Source organism: Marmota monax, unplaced genomic scaffold (assembly GCF_021218885.2).
Source record: "Marmota monax isolate L192 unplaced genomic scaffold, Marmota_monax_Labrador192_F-V1.1 WCK01_AAM20220418_F8-fsc00003, whole genome shotgun sequence".
Classification (NCBI taxonomy): Eukaryota; Metazoa; Chordata; class Mammalia; order Rodentia; family Sciuridae; genus Marmota; species Marmota monax.
The window spans coordinates 27,636,618-27,664,599 of record NW_026694084.1 but is presented as its reverse complement, the minus strand read 5'-3'; the positions used below and the strand labels follow the sequence as shown (position 1 = coordinate 27,664,599).

Here is a 27,982-nt window from a genome sequence, read left to right as displayed (position 1 = left end):
CCTCAGTGACACCACAGTGTCTGACAAGATACCTATTTCAGGACCCTTGTCTGATCTCAGCCCTACAAACTATCCCTCTTACAACAGGAGGAAGACAGCTAAGTTCAGAGGAGGATAAGTAAATGTTTGTTCAGAAGGGCCTAATTGCAGAAGACCCTATGCAAACAACAAGGTCTGAGATTCCCAGACCTAGGAAAGCAGATTAAGACCAGAGCCCACCATCTATAAGCTCCATAAAACTGGTTCCAATTAGGACCTGTCAGCCAGGTGAAGATGACCAAGAGTTGACCTTACATTGCTAACCAACATAGTCGATGAATCCAGAGCTAAGAGAGGTGCTCTTTGGTAGGAACTTCTAATAATCTCCCTTCTACCCCAGTAAAAACAGGGACACAAGGAAGTGAGTCATTGCTTTCCTCTCCACTCTCCTCTCAGAGATGAGCCCTCCCTTCCTCTTGAGAGTGCCTTCTAACCTTGCTATATTTTTACTACATTTCATGTCTTGCTTGAAATCTTCTCAGGTGAGAACACAGAGGTGAGAAACACAAGGCACCCTAACAGCTGTAACAACTAACTAAAAACAGAAAACTTGGCATGTCTGCCTTCATTTTGTATCTGTCTCCCTTTTTACCTTAATCCTTGGGTCAGATTCCTGTTCAAGTTTGCATGTAGTCATGTTAATCATTTAGTGTATTAAGTCCCAACATTTCAGTTTTGAAAACACAATAAATATCCAACTATTGCTTCAAAGTTACCATAATTGGTATATTTATTTTTTAAGGTAGGTTTTTATAGGTGTTTCACATATGGACAATGGGAGAAAATGAGTTTAAGAGGCATCCATTGAAAGCTTGTAATTTTCCCCCTTCAAGGCCAAAGATGCCAAGATAGGAGTAGCTAAGGTATTTTCAAGATTTTCAAGGGTATAATAATTGACAGATTTTCAACTGCTAGCTTTTCAAACATCTTGTTCCAGAACCTTCAGTGTTACCTGGAATTCTCTAGCCATTGATAAACATCTTTCAGGAAGAAAGAATCCTTGCAAATAGACTCATGATGAGGCTCCTCCCCACAAATAGAATAAATCATTTCACGGGAACTGAATTGTCTCCACAATCAATTATACTTCTCTGAAGATATATTTCAGAACCAGAAATGAGTTAAAGATCAACCAGACCACAGTTTGACCAACTTTGCTGAATTATGCATTCCTCTTGACCTGTGTCCAATTCTTTCTCTTTAACTCAACAGCTATATCAGTGCCCTGAAGACAGGTCCAAGGACACTTGATCCTCCTTGTCTTCCCAATATAACTATATTGAATATATTCTGCCTTGTATCATTACTCTTTCCATTTTTTTTGGGGGGGATAAGTCTACTGGACTGGTTTGTTGGGACTCTGCAGTGTCAGATTTGCCTCTGGTCTGGGCATCTGGTGAGATAGTGATGTAAGAGATGCAGGTACCTTTAAGAGGTGGAGATTAGTGGGAGGTTCTTATTTCAATGGTAACACATTCTTGGAAAGGATGTGAAGGAAATTCTCATGGGACTCTGAGTTAGTCTTCATGGGAACCAGTTGTAAGTATGACCTTACTCTTGAATTGCTCTCTTGTCTGGCAATAAGATCTCTTGCTTCTGCACACCCTTTTGCCATTGTGATGTTTATGATGTCATCTGCTATGGGATCTTTACCAGAACTGAGCCAATGCCAGTACCATGCCCTTAAACCTGCAGAACTATAAGCTAAATAAACCTTTTTTTTTTTAAATCTAACCAGGTGTTTTATTATAGCAGTGTAAAACTAACTACTAGAGCTAGTTGAAACCATTAAATCCACCACTAAATCCACTAAATTCATCACTTCTTTGGGAGAAGAGAAATCCCTCACAATATTCCATTAATATTTAAAATGACTAAACATGGGGTTAAATCATTTAAATGGAAGTGAAGTATTATAAGCTAAAGTTAAATTAGAAGAAAAGATAGAGTTTTATTTACATTTAATAAATTAGTGTTAAATTGATTATTTGAATGGATTAAATACATCACCTGTCTCTATATTGTTTGCTCCATAACTTTTTCATTTGTCTTACTGAAGATGCACAGATTATATCCTTGCTTTTGAGCTTCACCGTGACACTCTGGTCAACAGAACATTAGTAATGTAATACGAACACAGATGGGGAAAGTTCTTGTTTACTTCTGGTGCTGCTCTCCCTACTCATCTCCATGGTCACGAGTTCATGACTGAGCTACCTGGCTGGAGTATGATGCCCTACTTTCTCCTAATGTTCATAGAATGAAAATGTTAAATTTTTTCCAACTTGAATATTGATCTAACATTAAATCAATTAAACAAACAGTTTTTCCAGTATAATTGTGTGATTATATAATTTCTGGTTGAGTGGTAACCGAATGCCAACTTTTCTAAAGCTTCATTATGTTGGACAAATGTTCTATTAAAAATTTTAGCGTTTTTAGGTACAGTTGATAAAGCCTGGGTGACAGCAGCAGGGATGACAGACAAGTTTACAGTATGAGCTCTGTGTACATAGAAACACAGAAAATAAGCAAGGAAGCACTTGAGTTTGTTCTATTTCCCATTCCTTAGTGTTAGCTCAAGCAGATAATAATAACTAGCCCAGTGAAATGAAACTCAGTTTCAGCGATTTGAACTTTCTGTGGACGTACTCCGAGGCAAGAGGTAAAGTATTAACTTCTCATAACTTGTATTGGGCATTTATTCTTCAGCTCAGATTTAGGATCTTTCTCTGTGTGCTTCTGTGTTCAACAGAGACCACATGCAGGTAGGCACCTTCTTCTCTCTTATCATACCAGCATAGGGGTTGATGGTTACCATGAGAATATTGAGTCGAGTCTTCAAAGCAAAAAGAAGAGTTTAATATAGAGAAATATAGGAGGAGGTTGGATGTGACTCTTGGGTCCCTAGTATTTAATAAGAAGTAGTTAATGGGAATATGAAAACATTGATTTAAGTACCTCATATTGTTAGCTTTCAGGCTGTTTGATTGAATGTCAATGTCTTTTTTTTGCATATCTGGATTTTTTTAATTTTATTTTTTAAATTGTAACACAATAAATCATAAATGTATATATTTATGGGGAACAAAAACTTATAATTTATGAATATAATATGGAATAATTAAACCAATGTGATTAACATATCAGTCATCTCAAATACTTAGAAGTTTCAGCTACCTCAGAACTCTGCATATATTCATATGGTACAGAAGAGAGAAATATGCATATTTTAAGATCATCTGTTTTACTCCTTGACAGCCTTTTAGGACTATCCCATTAGTCCCAGTACATGATTTTCAAGGTTCTTCTCAGCCACGATCCTGTTAAAGTGGCCCTTGGCAGTGCTGTTAGGCTTCTCTCAGCCGAGTAGCTTCAAACCTGATGACTTCTTCATGAGAGTCCTGTCCTCCTACCTCATCACCAGACAACCCTCTGCAACTCTGCAACGAAGGTTTATAAAGGTAACTCCCCTGAACAGGTGAACTAATTAGGCTCTCACTCTTCAGGGAACACTTTTGTTTCAGACATCAAATCAGAGCTTGTACGAGTGTTTTTGTTTGCAAAATATGACTTTCTGTCATATGTATTTGCTTATCATTTGTGCCAGAGCAGGCAAGAGTAAACATTTTTCATCAAAATTATTTCCTGAGTAGTATTTCCTGCTTAGTAGTTCCATATCTTGACTATTTTGACTCATTCTGCAATGAACGTGGGAGAACAGGTATCTCTTTGACTTGATATTTCATTTCCTTTGGATTTATTCTCAGGAGTGGGACTGCTGGATTGTATGGTGGTTCTATTTGTACCCTTTTGAGGAAACTCCATATTATTTTTTTTAGTAACTTTAGTACTTTGAATGCCTGTCAACAGTGTTTGAGGGCTCTTCACCAATACTTTTGTCTTTTTATCAATAACCACCTTAAGAGGTGTGAAGTGATATACCAAATAGTTTTCATTTTAATTTCTCTGATGATTGGCAATATTAAACATTCTAAAATATACCTGTATGTATAAGTAAAGAATATGATACACACACACAAGTATTATTCTTCAATACAATACAAATACAATAATTTAATATTATTATTGTATTTGATAATTCAAATGAAACTAAAGGACATTATTCTATTTGAAATAAACCAGACATGGAAAGGTAAATACTGTATGATGTGACTTATATTTTCAAACTGTTTTAGTCAGCTTTTTTACTGTTGTGACTAAGAGACCTTAGAAGAGGAAAAGTTTATTTGGGGGCACATGGTTTCAGAGGTCTCAGTTGTTGGACAGCCAGCTTCATTCTTTGGGGCTTGAGGTAAGGCAGATCATCATGGCAGAAGAGTGTGGTGGATGGAAGCAACTCACCTGGTAATAAACAGCAGAAAGAGATTTCAGATATAGATACAAAATATATACCCCCAAAGCATGCCCCCAATAACTTCCTCCAGCCACACCCTACCTGTCATCAGTTATCACTCAATTAATCTCTACCAAAGGATTAATTCACTAATTGGGTTAAGATTTTTATAACCCAATCATCCCACCTGTGAATGTTCTTGTGTTGCCTCACACATGAGCTTTTTAGGGATACCACATACCTAAACCATAACAAACTAAAAATGTTGAACTTATTGAACCAAAATGGAGAATAGAGTTCACCAAGTGCTGGGGTGTGGTGGGTGTGGTGGGAAGATATTGGTTAAAGGATACAAATGCAGTTTTAAGGTGAACAAATTCTGGGAATTTGAGGCTAGGCATTATATGCTGATGGATGTGTTAATTAATTTGGCCATGATAGTTGTTATGCAATCATTACATTGTGTACCCTGAATTTGTACAATCTTTGCCAATTAATATCTTTATGTCCTGAGAGCTGTGCAGAATTCAATTCATTGTATTGTATGTTAACTATGATTTCTAAAAATGGTATAAATTCAACGGAATTGCCCATTTAGGGGAATTTCTTCTTTGGAATCTCTGTCATTATGAAATAGAACATGTTGTTCTCAGTGCAGTGAAAATAGTACACCTTGTTTATGAAATTTTTTAAGGAGATAGGGAAAATAATCTTGTTGTTTGAAAATTAATTTGTGAATGCTTCAATTTTCTAATTTAGGGAAACATTCTCTTAATCATTTAACTCAAGATTTTTTAAAATTATCATTTCTAACCTGAAAAATCTATTATTCTTCAGCTAATATTCACAGGTTTAAAACATGGACTTTGAAGAACTTCTAAAACATGTAGGCGACAATGGGAAGTTTCAGGTTTTGACAATTATCTTTTTCATGCTTTCAAGTATCCTGACAAGTCCTCATGATTACATTGAGAACTTTACAGCAGCCATGCCCGCTCACCACTGCCATGTCCACCTCCTGGGCAATCCCAAATTTGAAGCCAATGTCACCATAAACCTGACAGCTGAAGCTCTTCTGAGGGTCTCCATCCCTGTGGGCCCAAACCAGAAGCCTGAGCAATGTCATCGCTTTCGCCAGACCCAGTGGCAACTCTTAGATCCCAATGTGTCAGCTGTCAATTATACTGATCCTGAGACAGAGCCATGCCTGGATGGGTGGATATATGACCAAAGTGTTTTCACCTCTACCATCGTTATGGAGGTAATACATTAATAGGGGGTGATAGGAAGTGAATTGAGTTTGGAGGAATGACAGTTTTCAATTTGCATAAATTATCCAAAGATAGGAAAGGGGATGAGAAGCTTACACAAAGAGGTGTGCATGTGTGCATGCGCATGTGCATGTTCATATACACATGTGTATTTTCCCCAGGCAGATGTGGTTTCAAAGTCAAGCGCAGTAGTATTATGCCTTTGATATATGCCTTATTGATATCCATTTTTATATTTCTAAAAGCAACATGGACCACCATTTTCGTATATTTAAAAGAGTGAATCTCAGAACTCAGATGGTCTAGGTAAAAAATCTGAAATCTGTCACAGCTGTTTTCTGTCTTATTTTACTAATGTTTAATAGAAGATGATTTTACCGCTTATTTTTTATTTTATTTTTTTAGAGAAATCCCAAGTTATTAGTGTTATCTTAGCATAATTATTAAAACACAATTTCCTACATAATGTGTTGACTATTTCACACTAGGAAGGATGATAGGAACAATATGTATAAAATACTTGAAGCCAGGCACGGTAGCACACACCTATAACCCTTCCAGCTCCGTCCGGAGGCTGAGGCAGGAGGATCCGAAGTTCAAAAGCGAGGTGCAAAGCAACTCAGTGAGATCTTGTCTCTAAATAAAATACAAAATAGGGCTGGTTGAGTGCCCCTGAGTTCAATCCCTGGTACCCTGCTCCTCTCCCAAAATATTTGAAATCTGGTACATAGACAACTTCAACAAATTTAACTCTTAGTGTTCTAAATTGTTGTTTTATATATTTGAAATGGGCATCTGAAACATGACAAATACTGTACATTATATGCAAAGTATAACCAAAGCCCTCTTCAATGAAAGCAGAAATGAGAGAATATATGTTAAGAGAGGCTGTGTTCCTCTGCTATCATCACATACCTGATTAACGATACATAAGGAAACCATTCATTTCTGGATCACTTCAAGCCTTGGCTTATTTCACCTACATACTAAGGTCCTTCTAGTGTAAACTCAATTATTATTAAATGTTAACTCAGAAAAATGGGAAGTTCCTAATGAGTTGAGTAGAAATGTTTAGTTAGGTACTTTGCAATTAAAGGAAATGTACTGAATTCATAACCCATTTTATCAGAAGAATAGTACTCTGTATGACTGGGGAACTTAATGAAAATTAGGAATACAAACTTCAGATATTTGTGCTTTGTTCATCTGGTTTTCATGGTCATCTACTATTCTTGGTCTGGCTTCTCCTTTTAGATATTGAGATGCTGAATTAAGGATAAGTCTCAAGTCTTAACTTAAACAATCTTGTATATTTTATACACTTTGAAACTATCAATTAGTAGGATAGCCATATATTTGACATATTCTATTAAAGTGTTTACTCCCATTATGTTTTTAAATAACAATTTTAAAATAAAACCATCTTCTTCTTTATGTTAATATGTTTTTTATAAAAGTTTTGCATTGATTTATAGAAAGCTTAAAAATGTTATGTTCTGGTAGACAATTATCATGGATAGCATAACTGCAGGTTTGGTATTCATCCATCAACATATTCTATATTAGCTTTATATTCTTATGTAATATTATATTCACTTCAAAAATTTAGCTTGATGTTGTTTCCCATAATTAGTTTAATATTTCAGTAGAAAATGAACAAATAATGTCTCAATATAACTCCTGTAAGCAATTTATTCTGTAAAGAGTAAAGAGATGAACTGTTGAGAAAGGTCAGTTATCCAAGGTTACAGAGTGAACCAGGGGACTGTGGTTCCAGTACTTTCTATACCCCTGTTCTGTGCTTAGGTTTATTCACTTCTAATAAGGTATGAGTTTGCATTTAATGAAGGCCTGAAGATCCTGGTTTAACCTTGGGGTATTACTGATTAACTTAACAAACATTAAGTATTCCGGTGTGACAGGACTTTTACACTGTTTTAAGTATCAACAGGCTAATGGGTCCTTCTACGCAATGGAGCATTCCATGTAACTTTGCTTCAAGATCCTTCATCTTATGGCCTCTTATTATATTCTAATTTTATGTAATTTCCACTCCTTATCACACTGCCTTTTGCTTACAGGAGACTTTATTGCCTACTACACAACTTCACCACCAATGTTGTGGTCTTTCCTTCCAACTTTATATCTATTTGGCATGTATCCTCCTCTAAAAAACCCTCTCAATTTAGCTCCATGTATGCCTAACTCAGGTCTCTGTTTAAAGATTTTTCCTTCTTAGGGACATCTGTTGGTCTCTGACAAATCCTTTTTTGTGCTACACATTCTTTTCCAGCAGTTACCACATTTTGTGTCATTGTAGAATTTTCATGGTATGTTCAATTAAGTTGTAGCATCTGGAAATTACTATTATTTTACTCAGTTTGCCTAGCTTTGAGTTTCCATTTTTAAGCATAGGATCTGTAATATTCTATGACATAATCGCCTTTTTTTGCAATTCAGTTACTTTCATGTTTTTATTTTTCTTCCTTATTGATATGTTCTCAGTGAATAACATAAATTCATCTTTTTAAGCTTTTCTTTTAGTTCACTCATAAGACAAATAGGTTCAAGGAGTCCTGTGCAACACCAAGACCTTAGAGATGGAGAGTGTGCAAAGCTATACCACTGCCCACATTGTGGGTGCTTCTGATTCTTGCTCTTTTTTGAGCAAGGTGTATCAACCCACATGGTTTCATCACTGGAGACACCTACACTGTCACTACAACATACTAGTTTTGAAGACATCTTTTATTTGGTTTCATTCCATTTTTTTCTATCCTTGAAGACTTTTGATTCCCTTGACTTCTCCATCAATATATCATATTTATGCATATTCCATATAACTTTTATAGATTCTTCTTGTTGCTCTAGGATCTCATGACAGTCACAAAAGCTTTTCTGAACTTATCAATACCTGTCCTGCTATGATACAATGCCCCAGCATGGCATCGTCTGTAAAAGAGTTTTTAAAGAAACTTTATGTCTCTGTGAGATGTACTCCTCTGAAGTTGTTGTCATAGGCTTCTATTGCATCCTCCACTGAGCGTGGAAAAAGTTGGATGTGTGGATGGATGGAAGAGATTGTAGAAGACTTGTTGGAAATGCAGTTGATCTAAACTTTCTTCTTCTCTTGTGCTCTTCCCCATTAATCTTTCTATTTCTCTTGCCCTCCAGCTCATTAGTTGGTTGGCTGGTTGGTTTCTAATTGTGCAAAGTAGAAAAATCACGCTTAAATCATCTTCTCTTTATAACCTTAACCTGACTATGCATTCTGCTAGAAAGAAAACTCATTTTCTTCCTGGTTGTACAAATAAAAATAATTTTATATTAAATATGGATTTTGTTCTGCAGTCAAAATACTCAAATCCAATAGCTAAGAATTCAAAGGAGAAAACTGTTGCTACTTTCTAGATGGTGAGGGAAAGCTAACTTGTATTATGATTTAAAAGGATCATGAACTTAGCTTTCATTGAAAATTGTTATATTGATACACTTCTCTTGTACATATTACCTTCCTCTTTTGCCACCAAGATTTAAACTTTATTGTAATACAAGTATTGTCTACAGTATTGAGTAATTATAGGTTCCAGATTCTAGTCTACAGTCTAGAATATAGCTATTGTCAATATTAAAGTAACTTTTATAATTTTTCAAAAAAACCAACCAATTTACTCAGTAGTTGTATTTATGCCATCCTCTTGACTGCCATTTTTAATTATTTACGTATTCCATTTTCTATCCAATCTTTTCCAGTGGGACTTGGTGTGTGATTATAAGTCATTCAAATACTTTGCACAAGCCATCGCCCTGTCAGGGCACTTGGTGGGCTCTGCTCTAAGTGGCCTCATTTCTGACAGGTGAGATTTCTCTTCTGAATAAGGTTCATTTTGAAAACCCAAATATGCATTTGAAAAGACTATTTGCACATTTCTATTAATAATTATATACATTAAAATAATCTAAGTATGCAAAAAATGGAAACCAAATGATAGATGGATATGTCTCAAGGAAATATAAATGTTGAAAGACTGAAGTCCCTGGCACAGGCCAATAGGAGTGGAGCTTGAATTGTCCATAAAGAATCGAAAATTCCCAGGATGGAGGTAGGTGTAAACAAACAAAAACAGGGAGGCAAAAATGTTTAAGAAATGTAGAATAACAAGTATGATTGACAAATAAAGCTTGAAAAAGGTAACCTTGAGAGATAAAGTTAAGAAGCTGTTTTTTATTTTATTTTTTGTTTGTGAGCACTGAATCTTTGTTTTCTCCTTTAATTTGGAAGTGAGGACAACCAGAAACATTTGATAACTCAAAACACTGATTGCATGCATGTTGTATTTTTTAATATGTCTAGTGTTCTTAATGTAGTGATATAGGGAGATTCATTTGTGGGTAGACTTTAATAAATTTTATGAAAAGAAGGAAAAATTTTACTACTTTGATGATTGGTCAGAAAACCATGGATAAAATTTCTAGAAACAGACTAGAGAGAAAAGGGTAAGGGAGGGATCCAGATTAATAATAAGGCAGATTTAAAACAAAAGATTAAGAATATTAATCTTAATAAGGAAGAAAATAATCCAGTTAATTCTCAAAAATATCTATCAAAGGCGAGAATTAGAATATAGAGAGGCATTAAAACTTGGAGGGTACTTACTTTGATGGAAACAGGACCAGAAATGGACAAATTATCTAATCTGAGTTCTAGTATATCTGAAATAAACAAATATGCAAATCAATAACAACCTTTACAGATACTGATATTATAAAGAAGGTGGATAAAATGTATGATCTATAAACTATCAACTGCACATTGGGTAAATGTTGTAATATAAATTCAAAAGAACTAGAATTTACTGTAAAGCATGAAAGAAGCCCACACTGTTTCCATATACTTTTGATATTTATCACTCTTGTCTATAAAATGGAAATGATAAATTCTAAATATTAGCTTTCTTATTCTTTCCATGAGTTACATGGGTAGCACTTCTAAAGAACTTACAGTGGAGATTGCACTTATAGTTCTCCAAAGAAAATATATCACTCTTGCTTTTATCAATTATGAAGAGAACAGGATAAATTTACTTTGGGGGATTGAGATGAGAAGAGATCATAACTGAAAAGATTGACTTGCCTCTATGGTAAAGTGTTCTGCTGCTCTATGGACAGATATAGTAAAATGTTATCTCACTAAGGGATAAAGATTTAAAATAAATTTTTATTGTAGGGCTGGGGAGGTAGCTCAGTGGTAGAGGGCTGGCCTAGCACGCACTGGATCTTGGATTTAATTTCTGCCACCATATGCACAAAGAAAATCATAATAAAGTTTTTATTTTGTGACCTTTTTATCACAGTTTATTAAATTCCTTTGTGAGTCATACTTTGGAAACAATCATTATTTTTTAAAGAGTACTAAACAGTCTTTTCTCCCAAAGTTGGTTTGCTGATTTTTGAGCAAAGAACTAGAAAAGATAGTTACCTGAAATTGCGTGCCTTGTTTTAAAAATATATGTAAAGCATGTTTGAAAGGCAGCATCTACACAGCTTACGGAGACACTCATAGAACTAAAGCTTTTTAGGCATAGATCAATGTGGATTGATATTTTAAATCCAGTGCTTATTCTATAACAGTGAGTAGAACAGAATGTCAGTCACATGGTACCATTTGCACCTTTATACCTTTTCTGTCTTTTGGGGGGGGTGGGTGGGTTTGTGTGCTGGGGATTGAACTCGGGGGCTCTTGGCCACTGAGCCATATTCCCAGCCCTCTTTTATATTTTATTTAGAGACAGGGTCTCACTTAATTGCTCAGTGCCTCACTTTTGCTAAGGCTGGCTTTGAACTTACGATCCTCCTGCCTCAGCATCTGGAGCTGCTGAGATTACAGATGTGAACCACTGAGCATGGCACCTTTTTTTGTCTTAAAAAAAAAATCACTCTAATTATTTTGGTAAATGTATTGTGTGTAAATTCTGCTGTATTAATGGCATACAATTAGTGATTTGAACTCTAATATTTAAGTAATACACTTCTTTCTATCATCAACAGTTGAAAAAAATGAGTAAAATTATTGGTATACATAACCAAGAAATGATAGAAGTCAAGACAGACTTGAATTCAATTATTATGATTACTACTACCCTTTGTGTATACCCAGTATTTGCGGATTTGCACAATTATTTTAATACATTATTGTGTAAATTCTAATTCTGTTGTATTAATGGCATGCAATTAGTGACTTGACTCTAATATTCAAGTAAAAAATAAATCTCAGTTTACTGGTCATTTCTAGAGTGACCATTATGGGGGTGACACTATGGTTGTAGTTACTTAGAAAACTAGAAACTCAGTTTTGGACATTCTTTAGGAATGCCCTGATGACATGTAACCACTTGCTAGATTCTTCACTAACTACTGCTACTCTAGGTTTGGACGGAAGCCACTGCTGGTCTCTTGTTGCCTGGCCTATGGAATCCTGAGCACCTGCTGTGCCTTCGCTCCGGTCTTCACCATTTACTGTATTCTGAGATTCATGTCATCTGTCTGCCTGAGTGCAGTTCTAAACAACACTTGCGTATTTCGTAAGTTGGCCTTGATTTGTGCACATGTGCTATGACAGTTTTTCAGTCATCTTTCCCAAATGGTTTTAGATATCTTCTTTTGCTTTTTCTTTCCTTTAGTTTTTGAAGGAAACTCATCAAAATGGCAACTAGTGGCTACCATGCTTTTCTCATTATCTGGGAGTATTGGCCAGGCATCATTTGCAGGCGTGGCTTACCTTTTCCGGGATTGGCACATGCTCCAGTTGGTCATTGCCTTGCCCTATCTCATTCTTTCTCTCTTTTCCTGGTACGTGAACTTTGGTGAATACAGAGCCATTTGCTTAAGTGATTACGACACATAAAAGTTTATCTCTACTGAGGGATATATTGCCATTCATTGCTCTCAGGGCCATTTTTAGGTGTAATACCCCCCAAAACTATTTAAAATTAAAAGAGAAAACTCAATTATAAAAGAATGGACCCTTTAGTAAATTTATAATAAAATTAGGTGAGCTTGTGGCTTAAAATTTTTGCTTCCTCTATCCTGTTTTTGCTTGGTTGCTGAGATCCTTCCCAGATCAGCCCACAGCAAAACATGGCTACATGAGAGACTGTGGCAGGGTGGGAAGACAGATCCTTTTCTGGTTTATGTTTAGGGGAGAAATAACATGGTCTTTTGTTTCCCAAGCACTTATTTTTGTGTTCATAAATTTTAATTAATCTTCTCAGAGATAAAATACTAGAGATCAATTAGTATATGATAATATAAAATTTTGATAATATTCAAAACTTCTAAGAACTTCAGAAGGTTCACACTTAAAAATTGAGAAACTCAGAGTCGCACATGGAAGGGGCAGTAATTTCTGAAGTAAAAATGTGAAACAGAGAAAGAAAAGAACATTTATATTTTGAATCAAGGAATCTTTACAGCTTACTCATAAACCAACCAACCAAACAAACAAACAAAAATGAAAACATTCTTCTTCCTGTTGCTGCTGTATAGAGTGGCTGGAAACAGGGTTGAAGTGTAGGTAGGGAGTTAATTAACCCCACAGTTAACCCTTTCTAAACAATGTTCTGGAAAGATTAGCGCTGTCCATGAATGGACAAGCATCTCTGTGGACTGGAATGTGACATCACCCTGCAGAAACTCCACCTGTCTCCTTTTAAACAGTGGGATCTCAGAGTCAGTCCGCTGGCTCATGGCAACTGGAAAAACAGAACAAGCATTAAAAGAGCTCCAGAGAATTGCTCGTATTAATGGAAAGAAAGAGGTGGCAGAAAGTCTGACTTCTGAGGTAAGGGAAACCTGGGTACCACTTCTTTCAATACACTTCTCTCTATCATCAACAGATGAAACAAAAATGAGTAAAATTATAGGTATACATAGCCAAGAAATGACAGAAGTCAGGACAGACTTGAATTCAATTATTATTATTACTACTACCCTTTGTGTATACCCAGTATTTGTGGATTTGCACAATTATTTTGATATTATACTGGGAATTTAAAAAGAATTGACTGGAGGCAGGCGCACAGGTATTTCACAAGTATTCATCATACTAGATATTGAAGTAAATGAAGAGTCACAGTTGTATCCATATTCTTTCTTTCTGATTCTCTGTAATAACATCTATTCTTATCATTCTCTGACAGGACATTCCCTGCTCATGGGTTGCTCTAAAACATATTAAAATTGCTGTTTTTTTGATGTCTTCAAGAGGAAGTAATATTTGAATTATCCAGGTCTCTCATGTACCTGAAGTGATTTAGGTCCCTTTAAAAGATATTGAATGAAATCTCAGCAAATTGATTCCAAAAACAGTATTTTAATTATTTACAGTTTATAGCTATCAACAATATTTTCTAGATGGAAAAGTCTAATCCAATAAAGCACGTCATGGGTGTTTTGTTTTTTTAGTGTTGTCTCCTCTCCCGTCTGCAATAAGTTAGGCTCTTATATGCATCTAATGAGTTTTGGTTCTCTTGATAGATTTATGTGAATGGTTGATCAATTATAGTCATTCTCCCCGTTTAGGAAAAGAAAACCACCAAGAGGATTAATAGGTTCCTGGGGGTAAATACAATGTATAACATTTGAATGGGAAACTGATCCAATATGATGTATTAGACATATAAGACTTCAAATATGCTTGAGAGATGATGGCTGAGACCACAGGGAGAGTAGATAAAAAGCCAGATATGAATATCCCAGTTCTTGATTACACTGTAATGTTTTAAATTTTAAAAGGGATACATATAATTACTTAACTAAAAATGTTTATAAAGTTTGAATCTATAAAACTGGTCTATTGCTATATATTTCTTGAATATATAAAATCAAATTATTTAATTATCAAAACTAAAATATATCAAAATCTCCAGTAATACAATAAAGAAAGTTAATTGAAATGCTTCAAGTATTTCACCAGGGAGGAGATTCACCACCATGGGACTACAAATGACTTTATGTAATTAATGTAATGGGATTTGCTTAACAAGAATTTAGTGGTGGTTTTATGATAATTGTGGTTCAATTGTGAACATGATTTAGCTAATTAGAGCTCTTTCAAAAGGGTACATCAATGATCCTAACAAGCAATAAATAATCTCACAATTGTTAGACCCTTCAGAAAAGGTTTTCCACAACATTTTGTATCACTTGGAGAGAAGTTTTATAAAATATATAAGTGATATGATTTTAAATGTTCATTTAAATATTGTTTTTTTTTCAGTGATTTAAATCACCTTATTGATTGTTAGGTGCTTTAAATTTCATGCATGCCAATGTAGTTTTATAAGATAATCATTGTTTCTTTGATTCCACAATAGAGTGTTGACAGCTCCAGGGAGCAGAAGGAACAATTTTGGAAATAAAAGAACTTTTTCCTGACTCTAAATATCTTGCTTTTGTGTGTGTGTGTGTGTGTGTGTGTGTGTATGTGTGTGAAGATTTTGATATCCAAAATGAAGGAAGAATTGAATACCAAGAGAGAATCTTTCAGAATGAAAGAGATCATGTGTAAACCTGCAGTATTCAAGACAGTGCTTTTTACGTCCGTTTTAGCGTAAGTGGTTTGCTTTTTCATCTTTGAACACACATTCACAATTTGAGGATCATGCTGAGCAATTTGGGGAATGCCTGCTTTAAGGGTGCAAATCCTCTACCCTTTTAATCAAAATAACAGAAAAAGAAATGCAAAGAGGATTAGGAAATGATAAAGAAACCTATATGATGTCAAGTTTTGGAAATGGGCCTATGGAATAGTTATGATTTATAGAAACTGGAGAAATAGAAAGATCAAAATGAAAAGGCAAATGAGACCCCAACAAAGTTCTATTAAATGAGAGGAAAGAGAAAGCTGGTTTTCAGATGAATTGATCCATCTTATTTTACTACAAAACACCATAGTCCCAAGGTTAATAACATAATATTTTGAATTATATAGATACAAATTCCATATCAAGTTTTGCCAAAGGCTAATTTGGAATCCTATCCCACTTGGTTTTCAATTGTTTTAAATGTACACTTTTTAAAAATACATTGTATAGTTACATGATAAAACCTGGATAAAGTGATGCACTGGAAGTGATTGATACATTTTACAAAAATCAATAAAGGATAAAATTGATAGCTTGATCATTTGATATGTATGATTAGCCCAAATCTGAAGATGAGCAAAATGAGAGCAAGAGAAATTACATGTCTTCCCCAAAGACACATTGACTGTTATTGTGAACGCTTATGCTGAATCTGGCAGCTCACAGACTGAGCCCATGACTTAAAATATGGGGACCATCACTAAAAAGGGCTATGTGTTTCCCAACACTTATTATAAACATACAAATAAGTATGAACAAATACCCCTGTGTGGCTATTTGAGATCTTCTAGTATCTGAATAAAGTAAACAGGTCAGAATGGCCTGGATCAACATGATATTATTCAAAATATAAACTGAAATGTTAAAATTATTCTAAAGTTTTAAAACAATTTACCATCACTTTCTAGTGCTGTTTAAAAATAATTATGGTCTCCTAAAAACTATAGGCAATTGGAGAGAGAGTTACATCTTATCTTTGTAGTAGGTATTTTAAGAATTGACAAAAAGTATATATTAGATTAAAAAAATTACAACAGATATTTTTAAAAATTATCTTTTTGTCCTCATGTTCTGGGAAATAACTCCTCTCTCATTTTCTTGGTTGTTCATTTAGATGTATGGATGCATACTAGGTACAAGTCAATGTGTTAAGACCCAAATAATGAATCTATTTCTTACCTAGGGAAACTGTATAAATGAATTTAGAAAATCAAACTCTGAAAATATTATGATCATAAAATTCATATTCTTATAGAATATAAATTTAGTATGAAGCATGAAGTTATGTAGATATTCATGTATAGACATTGCTTATGTCTATTATTCTACTCTACTGATTTAATAAACTGTAGTGATTTGACATTTTTTGCTCTTATTGATAAATTATACGTAATAGTTGGGTTCATTTTGACATATATGCATGGAATTTAATTTACTGCAATTTAACTAGTAATTTCAAATAAAAAGTTACTAATATTTTCTTCCTAATTACAGAAAATTGATTTTTATGTCAGTTCTTTTCAAATTACAAAGATATTGTAAGTCAACATTATTTTTTAAGAGATGCAAAAATCTAGACGAACATAATGATCTATGAAATTATGAAATAAATCATATTTTCTTTCTCTTTGTGACTAAATTATTTTCAGTTTTCATTTTGGATCTTGGAATACTCCTATCCAGATCTTAGACCAAATGCATTTTGTTTTTGATAAATTGAGTTATTTAGAAATGCAAGTCTTTAAACAGGGCCTAGCTCAATTCATTGAGACTTTGTTTCAGTGATCATTTTTTTTCAAGTTTTACTAAATAAATTCCATTGCCTTATAAATCTTTCCATTTCATTGCATACTTGGAATATTTTGATTTTAATCATTTGTGAAGGAAATACATATTTCAAACACACATGTGCTTCCATACACACAGACACACACACACACACACACACACACAAAAGATGTTTATTTCTGAGTATATTGAATACCTCTCTGCTTTCTCTCACAGGTTTTCAACAACATTCAGCTTCTATGGTCTCCTGCTGGATATTGAGAATTTGGGGAAAAACATATTCCTGACCCAGTTTTTACTAGGCATAACAGACTTGCCCAGCAAATTTCTTTCCTATTTTATATTAAAGTATGTCAACCGTCGCCCTTCAAGCGGTTTTTCACTCATTATTCTTGGAATTTCTATTCTGATCCCTATATTTGTGCCTAAAGGTGAGACTTTTCTGTGTTTAGAATCTCATTAGAAATGCAAGTCTTTAAACAGGGCCAAATAAAAAACAGAATTCACATTCGACGAATGCCAAGAAGAACGCTGCAGTCTAGTTTCAAAATCTAGGTGCTTTGAGGGTCATATATTGCTTAATAAATAGAGGTCCACCTTTATGGTTTCCTTGAACAGGAGCTATTACACCAGCTTTACCAGGCACTAAATATTACTGATAAAATAAAGTCATGCCTGGGAAAACTGAAAGTAGCAATATGTGCTGAGCCCCACAGCATCATGTAATTTGTGCTAATTACAAGTTGTTAGTTCCAAAGTCTCTTTAGATGGCTTCCAAATTTCGTCACTACAGGAAAGTAGGAATTTACCTGATGAAGAAATACAGGAAGAGAATACAGGTACAGGTAGTAGTAGAGAAATACAGACAGCAGGAAGAGAAAATATGTGCAAAAGGTATTTGGGAGACATCCTGATCATTGCATTATTAGATTATATATTTTGAGGATGTAGGAGATAGGTAATGACTTGGTTCAAGAACATATCACCTGGGGCTGGGGTTGTGGCTCGGTGGTAGAGCACTTGCCTAGCATGTGTGAGGCACTGGTTTTGATCCTCAGCACCACATATAAATAAGCAAAATAAAGGTCCATTGACAACTAAAAAAATGTTTTAAAAAAGAAGAAATATATTTTTAAAAAGAATATATATCACTTATCTTTAGTTAATAATATGCTACTGAAGTTCTTTATCAATCAAAACTGCAGTTTTCTATTTGGACAACGTCAATATGGCTGATTTCAGTGTATTTATAGAAAGAATGTAAAGCTATAGTCACAGGCCATGGTTAGTCTTATTATATGGGAGGGACTGAAGAAGGGCAGTATCCTTAGGAATAGGAAACAGGGTATGCAGTCAAGACGTATTCTGGAGGAAAAATCCCCAAATCTTGGGAATTCACTGAAAATAAAGAATGAGAAAAAAATCAGTCAGTTAAAATGATTTTCATGTTTCTGACAAAGGTATTTAGTGAAACTGCATTTTAAAAATGCGGGAAGGGGAATAATTTGGCAAAAGTTAAGAAGGCTGTGGGGAATATAGATTTGTGTTCTAAGGATGACACATTTATAAACTTAAGTAAATCCTGAGTATATTATCTTATTTCTGTTCTTATTGCTATTTCTATACATTGACCTCTATTGACTATCATCCATGAAGAGCAAACTCTCACACCACCACTCCCAGCTCTAATTATTTTGTAACTAGTCCTGCCAATGCCCTCTCTGAAGGGCAGCCTAAGTGTCTGAAATATCTCCGGATTCTGCTGTACCCCTTTTAACTTTTCCTTAGCCAACCTCTTCTTTGTATGAGCATCTTTATAAATATGCTCTATGTAATATATGCTTTATAAACTATTCTCCTGATATAGTCCCTGGTAGCTAGTTTTTTATACTTTAGTTCACACTTTAAAAAACTGTAGGTATGTGTGAATAATTCTCTTTCTCAGACAAGATCTTCCAGATGTCTTTCCACCTTAGCTTCCAAGTCCCTCTTATTATCTGGTCTCTACTTTCATGTCACTTCTTCAAGAAGGCCTTCCTCCCAGCCCAGTTTTAAGTTGAGTGTCTTTCTTGGGCTCCCACATGTTTTGAACGGTCTCACCTTTGACTATCATAGACCATCACCTCTAGACTTTTCTTTGTTTCCTCTACTTGAATATAAACTCCTTTGGGACTGACCCTTTATTCTACTAAATAACATTACCAGAATCTACTGATTTTCTTGCATGCATTGTGAACAAATGACCCAGTTAAGGGTGTGTGTATGTGTACATGTATATAGTCTTGATAAATAGCCAGTTATTGTAGAAGTCATCTGAGTTGAGTCACTACAGATAAGTGGGGGTTTACTTGGTAAAGAAAGGCAGAAAGGGTGCACCAGAAAGAGTGTAAGAACAGTTCACATGAAGTCCACTCTCTTAACAAATTTTTACGTGCACAATAACTTATTGCAAACTTTGGAAACCACTCTGTTCAGCAGGTCTCTGGGACTTACTTAGCTTGGGTTACTGCAACTTGATAACCATGGAGCAACTTCCTGTGCCCACTTCCCCATTCCCTAGCAGCCATCATTCTGTTTGTACTTGGAAATTTTTGATTCCTAGTATATGAGGAATCAGACAGAACTTGTCTTTCTTTCTTGATTCATTTCACCTTGCATAATGTCTTCTAAGTCCATTCATAATGTCTCAAAAGAAAGAATTTCTTTCTTTTGTGTTAAGGCTGAATAACATTTCATTGTATTATATACCATACATTTTTGTTTTCATTTGTTCATCTGTATCCAGATATTTGGGCTGTTTCCATATTATGGCTGTTGTAAATAAAGCTGCAATGGACATGGGACTGTAGGTATCTCTTCATTGTTTTCATTTTGATTCTTTTGAATATATCCTCAGATATGAGATTATTGGATCTTGTGATAATTCTATTTTTATTTTTTTATAAAACCTATGTATTATTTTCCATAGCTGCAGTACCATTTTACATTCCTATCAACAGAGCACAGAGGTTCCTTTTTCTCAATATCCTCACCAAAACTTATCTTTTGTGTTTTTAGAATTGCCATCTCAATCAGTAGGCAGGTAATATCTCACTGGGGTTTTGATTGCAGTTTGCTCATGAACAGGAATATTAGTCATGTCTGCATATACCTGTTGATCATTTGCATATCTTCTTTGGAGAAATGTCTATTGAAGTCCTTTGCCCATTTTTAAAATAGGTTACTTAGAATTTCTTTCTTTCTTTTTATTTTTTTGGTAATTCAGTTTTAGGATTTCCCCATGTATTTTGAAAATTACCTCCTTCTCAGTTATATGATTTGATGATATTCTGTTCTGTAGGTTGCCTTCTCACTCTGTTGAATTTTCCTTTGCTGTGCAGAAGTTATTCTTTTTAACATGAGAAGCTTTACCTCATGTTTTCTTCCAGCACTTTTACACTTTCAGGTTTAAGTCTTTAATCCAGTCTAGTTGGTTTTTGCATATAATGTGAGAGAGTATGAGCTTTGCAATTCCTCTTTTTTAAGCTGTCTTACTATCTGTTTCTCTGCTGATTTGTTCAATAAAAGCCAAAATCTTAAGCTTAGAGGGCAGAGGGTACATGAAGGACAAAGTATTCTTCCCCAGTCCTTTAAAACAAAGTATGATTCCAGATAATTGCCTGTTGGTAAATACTTATGAAATATTTGTAAAACAAATGAATGAAAAAGTAAATGTTGATTCAACCCAATATTTTCCCCCAAATATTGTTCACAGAGATGTATGTTCTGCGCCTCACTCTTTACCTCTTGGGAAGATCATCTGTTTCTGTCCTTTCATCCATACTTTTAATCTTTTCCAACGAACTCTCAGCCACAGTACTGAGGTAAGAAAAGAAATTGCAAATATTCTATCTTGATAATTTTTGTTGAATACTGATGGAAGCTTCTAGAAGATTTAAATGAGTAAATAAAATTTATTTAAAAAGTTATTTCAGTGAATTTTGAGAATAGTTGACAGACTATGCCTGGCACATGTTTTATCAGATCAAATTATTTTGCAGCATTTTCCTAACTCTCTCCACATTACCATGTATCCAAAACTCCTAGCCAAAAATACAGTCCATGATTGTCTTCCCACCCTACCCGCTTCAGACTTAGAATAATAACCTACCTGAGCCTATTTCATAACCTCTTTGGTAGCTCAAAGAACATCTTTGTGCAAATTAAAAAAAGGTGCACCTTTCTAAAGTTACTTTTATCTGTAAAAACAAAATATTGTGTAGTAATGAATGGACAAAAGTATAATACTAGAATTCATATTGCACAAAATCATAACTATGGACCTGTGTCTGCCATGAGTAGAAATTCCTGTTCAAGACTGCCTTTGCAATACAGGGTCATAGGTATTATGCTTATATGCCAAGCCTAATCCTCAATCCTTGCAGGAAAATACATCCCAAATTATTTCCTTTTCTGGGCGGGGAGGGAAAGCGGGAATTGAACTCAGGGGTGCTTGGCCACTAAGCCACATCCCCTGTCCTATTTTGTATTTTATTTAGAGAAAGTGTCTAATTGAATTGCTTAGAACCTGGCTTTTGCTTAGGCTGGCTTTGAAATTTTAATCTTTCTGCTCAGCCTCCTGAGCTGCTGGGATTACAGGCATGCACCACCATGCCTGGTTTCCTAAATTATTTCTATCTTTAATATAGAAGCTTGAATAATTTTCATAATCTAAGATTTTAAAAATGCAATAGCAGAATTTCAGACAATATGGCAAAGAAAACATGGAAAATAGCTATTTCGATTATTTCTTTGCAAAGTGTATTTTAAAACTTTGCTTGTTCAATTATTTATTTTGCAGTAAATCTTTGGATTAATTTTTCTATTAATGCCACACTATTTCAGTTCACCATGGAAGACTCTTCTATTAAAGTTACCAAATACTACATGCTATTTGAAAACACTTTACTATCAATTACCATTTCATGCTTTTCTATCCATCTTAAAAAAAATCATCTGAAGAAATGTGTTCTTCTATATCTTAGGGGATTTTATTTCATACCATGTTTCTCCTTTTTTGTAGAGAACTTCATAAAATTCCTAGCATGATACATACTATCAATCAACAGACAAAATATGTATAAATCAACAAGTATAAATAATTGGGTTTGCTCAAAAAATTAATTTTTGAAGCAGCTTATTTTGGTATGATTTAACATACAAAATTCTGTATATATTTAATGTATTTGACTTTATGAATTTGAGGATAACTATACTTCCATAAAATGATGATCATCATGAAGGCCACAAACATATCCATCACATCCCAAAATTTCCTCCTACCTTTTGTTATCATTATTATGACATCTGGCAAGAACATGTGACATAAGTATGCAGTGTTTTTAGGTATAGGCATTGTGCTATAGGTATTATACCTACTGAAGTAAGTGTTAGAACTGATTTATCTTGTGTGATTGAAACCTTGTACCCTTTAGGCATTGTCTCATCACCCACCTATGTGTGCTCCTGAGTGATCTGATGTGCTTTTCCCATTTTCTTTATCTTTTCAAGACTCAATTTCAACCTTTATAAAAGTACATAAAATATGACACATATCAGAATAGAAATTTTTGTGGATATCATAAGAAAATATATGTGAAATGGCTACCCAGTTTCTGTAGAGAAATAAGATGTTGATATAACTTGAACTATCAGTTGTTGAAATCACTGAGAAAATTTCTTTATTTTAAAAAATCTTATTTCCGGCAATAAATTGTCCTTTAAAATGATCAATTTGTATAAGAAAAAACTCCACATCAGTCTAATATTATAAAAGAAACCTAATGTTTCTTTCTAGGATTCATATAAAAATTTACAAGGAACATTCACATAGATTATTTAGGTTGGCTAGATTTAGTTGAGAAAGAAAAAAAAGAGAAAGAAAGAAAAAAGAAGGAAAGAAAGAGGAAAAGAAAGGAAGAAATAGAGAAAGAGATGGAAAGAATACTGGGAAACCAATGAAATTGAAATTTCAGACTCCATATTCTTGAATACAAATGAACGCATCAGTAAGTAAATATTTTCTGATTCCTGCTTATAGTAGAATATTGTTGTTCTTTTCTGAAATTCAAATTTGTTATCTTGTGTTTTACCAGGTAACCCCAATTTTGCACTACATAACCTTTGAATTAGTGCATGCTTTCTTCATTTTATAGATGAGGGATCACCAAATCACATATAAGTTGTATTCTGTATAAAACATAGAAATGTACCTTTAAATTCCTTACAGGTGGCTGAAAAAATAAACCAGATATGTCTAAAATGGAAAAAAATGCTTTATAAGGGTCAGTTAGCAACAACCAAGTAAATGCACACCAAGCCCATGGCATTGACAGCAGGGAAACCTCACTTTGGCTCTGGGTGGTCTCAGTAAGCTGCACGGAGAAATGGTGTGCATGAGCTAGAATTTGAAGAAAGGGCTGCACTCACAGATTCAAACTTTTCCAGAAAATGTTTTCTCTTTTGGAAGGTCAACGATACAGGGCATTCTCTTTTTCATCGCCAGAACAGCAGCAACATTGTCTGCTTTAGTACTTTCAACGAGGCTGTATTTTGTCCATCTTCCGGCCATCCTCTTTGGGACCTTTCCCATAGTAGCGTCAGCATTTGCCTACTTTCTGCCAGAGTCCTTTAATCTTCCACTTATTGAAACCATCAAGGACATGGAGAAAAGGTAAGGTCTATATTTATTATATATGGAGATTATCTAATATTTTTACATAATTTTACTATTTACAAAGTGCTCTCATAAACATCAGGACAAGTAATTTTTGATTAAAAATGTATTGTTTCTATACTGCATGTGAGAAAATGGAAGGTTTAACAGGGATAAATAAAACTTCATGGGCAAAGCCCATGAAGTGGGTCAGTGGGAACACTTGACTGAGTCTACATGAACAACTTCATTCCAAAATGAACAATACATTTGGGGGTGAAGATTGATACTGGTATTACCACTTAAATAATTCATAACATTGAACTCACAAAAATACATAGTTTATTGCTTCTTAGCTCCCCAAATGGAAAACCTCAAGTTTCCAGTCTCAAACTTTGATCTTTCAGATCCAGATATATGGTGAGAAATGTGAATATGCAACAAATGTAAGCAGGATATGAATTCAGCTACAAACTTTGCAAAAATTCATATTTTATCTATCCCTTGCCAATGCAAGTATCTCATATTTTTCCTTAAGATAAAATACATTGCATCTGAAGGCAGTCTATAAGTGGCAAGTATGTGATCAACTTCACATTATCCATGTTTCCAGAAAACTTTATTTCTTGTTCTGTTTAGAATTCTGATAAAAGATACATATATTTCTTTCCCAACCTATGTTCTAACATTTTAAGTCCTTTGGCTAACCCTAGAAGGCTGTTGTAACTTCATCATTGGAAAGAAGTTTGGTTTTGTGTAATTAAAACTAGAAAGAATCACCAAAATGCTCTAAAGCTGGTGTCCCAAGCAGTACTTTAAGGAAACACTGAGATAATGGTTAAAGTTTGCTAAGGGGAGGATTGTCTGTAGCCCAAGTCACTGTAGCAGTCCCTGCTTTCAATCAGGTTTTACATGAAGTTGGAATCAGTGATTCATGTTTTGTCATATCTAATTTCATAGAATAGGTGATCTTTATTGAGTGGAAATAATACACTGAAGATAAAATAGCATAGAATTAGAAATAAAAAGCTCTTGGATTTGGATTCCAAACCTGCTTTTAAGTGGCAAACTGGGTAGATTACATGAGGTCTCAGAGACATGTATTGGTCATCTTTAAAATGATGGTGCTAATTTAGTGCTCCTTGCTCAAAAGGATGTTGAGAAGTAACAACGCATTTGTAAGAGAGGCATAAACTTCACTGCAGTACAAACCAAAATTTGTTTTTTGTTTCCTCCAGATCCATTCTGGCCACTCATCTGTTTTTATTTTGCTTCTTTGATTACAGGTACGAGTTAAGAAACAAGAGCACCCGAAAAAAACAAAGAAAAGTCCTCTTGGCAACCACTGAGTGCTGAAGAGACCAGACATATACAGAGCGGAAGAGATTCACATATTTTCACATAATCCTAAGCAACATTTTGATTGTATTCTTTCTTTCTATAACTTTGGCCTTTGATGGACATACATTAACATAGTTATTAATTAATAAGTCACAAAAATAACCCTTCAGTGAACAACCCATAATATAGATTTGAAGTTTAAGGCATAACTGAATGTTGATGATCAGGTTCCTGACATTAAAAATGGAAAATAAATTGGTACAATAGAAAGTTTTTCTTAGAATTAAATGGAAAGGGATCTGCTTAAAATTGAACATTGAAGACAAACTGTCTAAGAAAACTTTTGATTTAAAATCCATGGTTTTCATTATATATATATACATACACACACACACACACAGATATGTACACATGCATGTGTATTTATATATAGAAAGACCGTTGAGCATACTAATGAGAATAACTACAGAAAAGTTATTGAATATGATGAATAACATAGTCATTTAGATGCTTCAGATGCTGCTATGAGTAGTTAAAGCATAAGTCTCTTAAAAAGAACATATCATAAGTCCAGAATTTCAGTTTTTAGACACAAAATGAAAATATAATAAAACTGCAGTTGAGCAACATCATAATCATCATAAATTGAGCTCTTCTTCCCATTTTGGTAGTGAACAATGGATAAACAGATCAACTTGGGAGTCACAACAATGAGCAACCCAGATGGACAATCATGGGATGTGTATTCATCTTTCCCATCCAATGTTTCTGAGTAGAGACTGGGTTGGAAAAAAAACATATCAAACCAGATTATAAGGCTTAGGTTTTTCCACATTCCAGAAAGGCCTGGGTATGTTACTTCCTTCCTGAGTTATGGTTGCCAGCCCATGTGGACCATAAACCCTCTTCATAACTTGCCTGAATTAGCTCCACCTGGCTCAAGACAGGAAACAAATAATGAACATGGACATTAGAAGCACAAGTGATGTCAAAGCAAATGTTCTGCTGAGTTCAGGAGGTATAATGAAAGGTCAGAGGCTGGTTTTGCCCCTCAAGATGTAGAAAATTTGCAACTATAAACCATTTCCTGTTGTTCACAAGTTCTGAGCAATCAGGCTAGTGATGCCTAATTCCTTTAAACTAATGAAAGAATTTGGGGAAAGAGCATACTATTCTTTTGTTAATATGTGGGGGTAACTCTATTTACAAAATCCATTCTCTAAACATACTATTTTTGAGATTCACTCATATTATTATGTATATTAATAGTTATTTTTTAAAATTGCTATATGGTAATTTATTGTGTGAATATAGCACATTTATTGTGTGAATATAGTACATTTGAATTGTTTCCAGTGTTTAGCTCTTAAGAATAAAGATGACATAAACATAATTGTAAAATTAGTTTTGGTATCTACACATTCTTTTTTCTTGCATATATACTTAGTAATACATTTTTAAAGTTGTAATAAATTTGTTTTGTTTTATTAGAAACTATCAGTTTTTGCAAATGGTTTTAATAAATATACACACAACCTCATAAGATATTGCTGGCAAATTTATTGTGCTTTAGCCAAAGAACAGTACATTAAGATGGAAGAATTGATACTAGGAAAAGTAAGAAGTAGTGTGTCTATAGACTCTCTCAAGGTTTAGTATCAACAGGATGACTTACGCCAGAAGGTTTCCTTTTGTGTTTTATTATGGTTTGAATGTTTGTCAAACCACAGTAGACCCGTGTTGACCCATGAGTTCTACTCTGTTGAAAATTAACCCAGATGGAAATTGAATTATCATTTTAAAAGTGATAGGACCTTTAATAATGCCACATGGGTGGGATTAATGGCATTATAAAAGGACGAGTTCTGCCTCCTTTTCTTTTTGACATTTTCTATTCTGCCATGTGATGATGCCTCAAGAAAGCCCTCACTAGAGGTTGGCAACTTGATATTGGATTTCTTAGTCTCCAGAATTTTGAGATAATAAATAAATTTCTTTGTATTCTATGATGGCAGAAGATTAAGACATGGTCCAGTTTCTATGTTTACAAATTACCCAAGGAAAGATTTTGTACACAGTGTCATTACATACAATGTCCTGCTTCTGAACAAGGTTAGGCTCCAAAAAAAAAAAAAAAAAAAAAAGGGGGGTGGGGAGAGGGTCAGTTGAATTGCTGTATTTAACTCTATAGCAACTCAAGTCAAAGTACCATTGGACGGCTGGTCAGATCTGCCCTATCTATGACAGTCTGTCTGACCCAGGGGAGCTACTTTTGGTTATGCTTACAGTAGGGCACTGTCACCTGGATCTTTTATTTGCTAAAATGATGAAATGGTTGAGGACATGAAGAGATTGCACTTTTAGATTTTAAAGGTGATGGTATCACTTTCTGTTATTTCCTCAGTATTTGGTAATTGCTTTCAGTATTTTGATCACGGCATATTTTACAAACTGAATTGTGTCTTCTTTCAACTTATATGTTGAGGTCCTAATTCTCAGTATCTATAATACTACTGTGTTTGGAGACAGGGCCTTTGAGAAGTTAATTACATTAAAATGAAAGCTGGGATGTAGCTTAGTGGTCAACTATGTGCTTAGCATATACAAGGCTCTGGATTTGATCCCCAGTACCATCAAAAAATAAAAGTTAAAATAAAAATAAATAATTTAAAAAATTGAATTAAAGTGAGAGAAGAACTGAAATTATCCCTATTGATGATGACAGGATTCTATATTTAGAAGGCCCAAAAATTCTATCAGAAAACTTCTAGAACTCATAAACAAATTCAGCAAAGTAGAAAAATGTAAAGTTAACACCAATACATCAATTGCATTCCTATACATCAGT

At 34.4% G+C, this 27,982-nt stretch overlaps 1 protein-coding gene across 8 annotated transcripts; it reads left to right on the top strand.

The window, feature by feature from the left end:
• Positions 1–1,481: 1,481 nt before the first annotated feature.
• Positions 1,482–26,677, top strand: LOC124106866 (solute carrier family 22 member 22). Of its 8 annotated transcripts, none has more exons than XM_058585707.1 (12): positions 1,482–1,578; positions 3,301–3,503; positions 5,339–5,657; positions 9,421–9,524; positions 12,094–12,248; positions 12,348–12,516; positions 13,384–13,507; positions 15,162–15,277; positions 17,316–17,530; positions 20,854–20,962; positions 23,608–23,811; positions 25,080–26,677. In XM_058585707.1, the coding sequence occupies exons 3-12, from the start codon at positions 5,385–5,387 to the stop codon at positions 25,147–25,149; spliced, it is 1,539 nt and encodes a 512-aa protein (XP_058441690.1). In that variant the 5' UTR covers positions 1,482–1,578; positions 3,301–3,503; positions 5,339–5,384; the 3' UTR covers positions 25,150–26,677. The 8 variants fall into 8 exon arrangements, with proteins under 8 accessions (XP_058441690.1, XP_058441693.1, XP_058441692.1 ...); XM_058585708.1 differs by having other exon boundaries at positions 1,485–1,578; positions 5,234–5,657; positions 23,649–23,811; XM_058585706.1 differs by having other exon boundaries at positions 1,486–1,578; positions 5,234–5,657; positions 23,644–23,811.
• Positions 26,678–27,982: the final 1,305 nt, after the last annotated feature.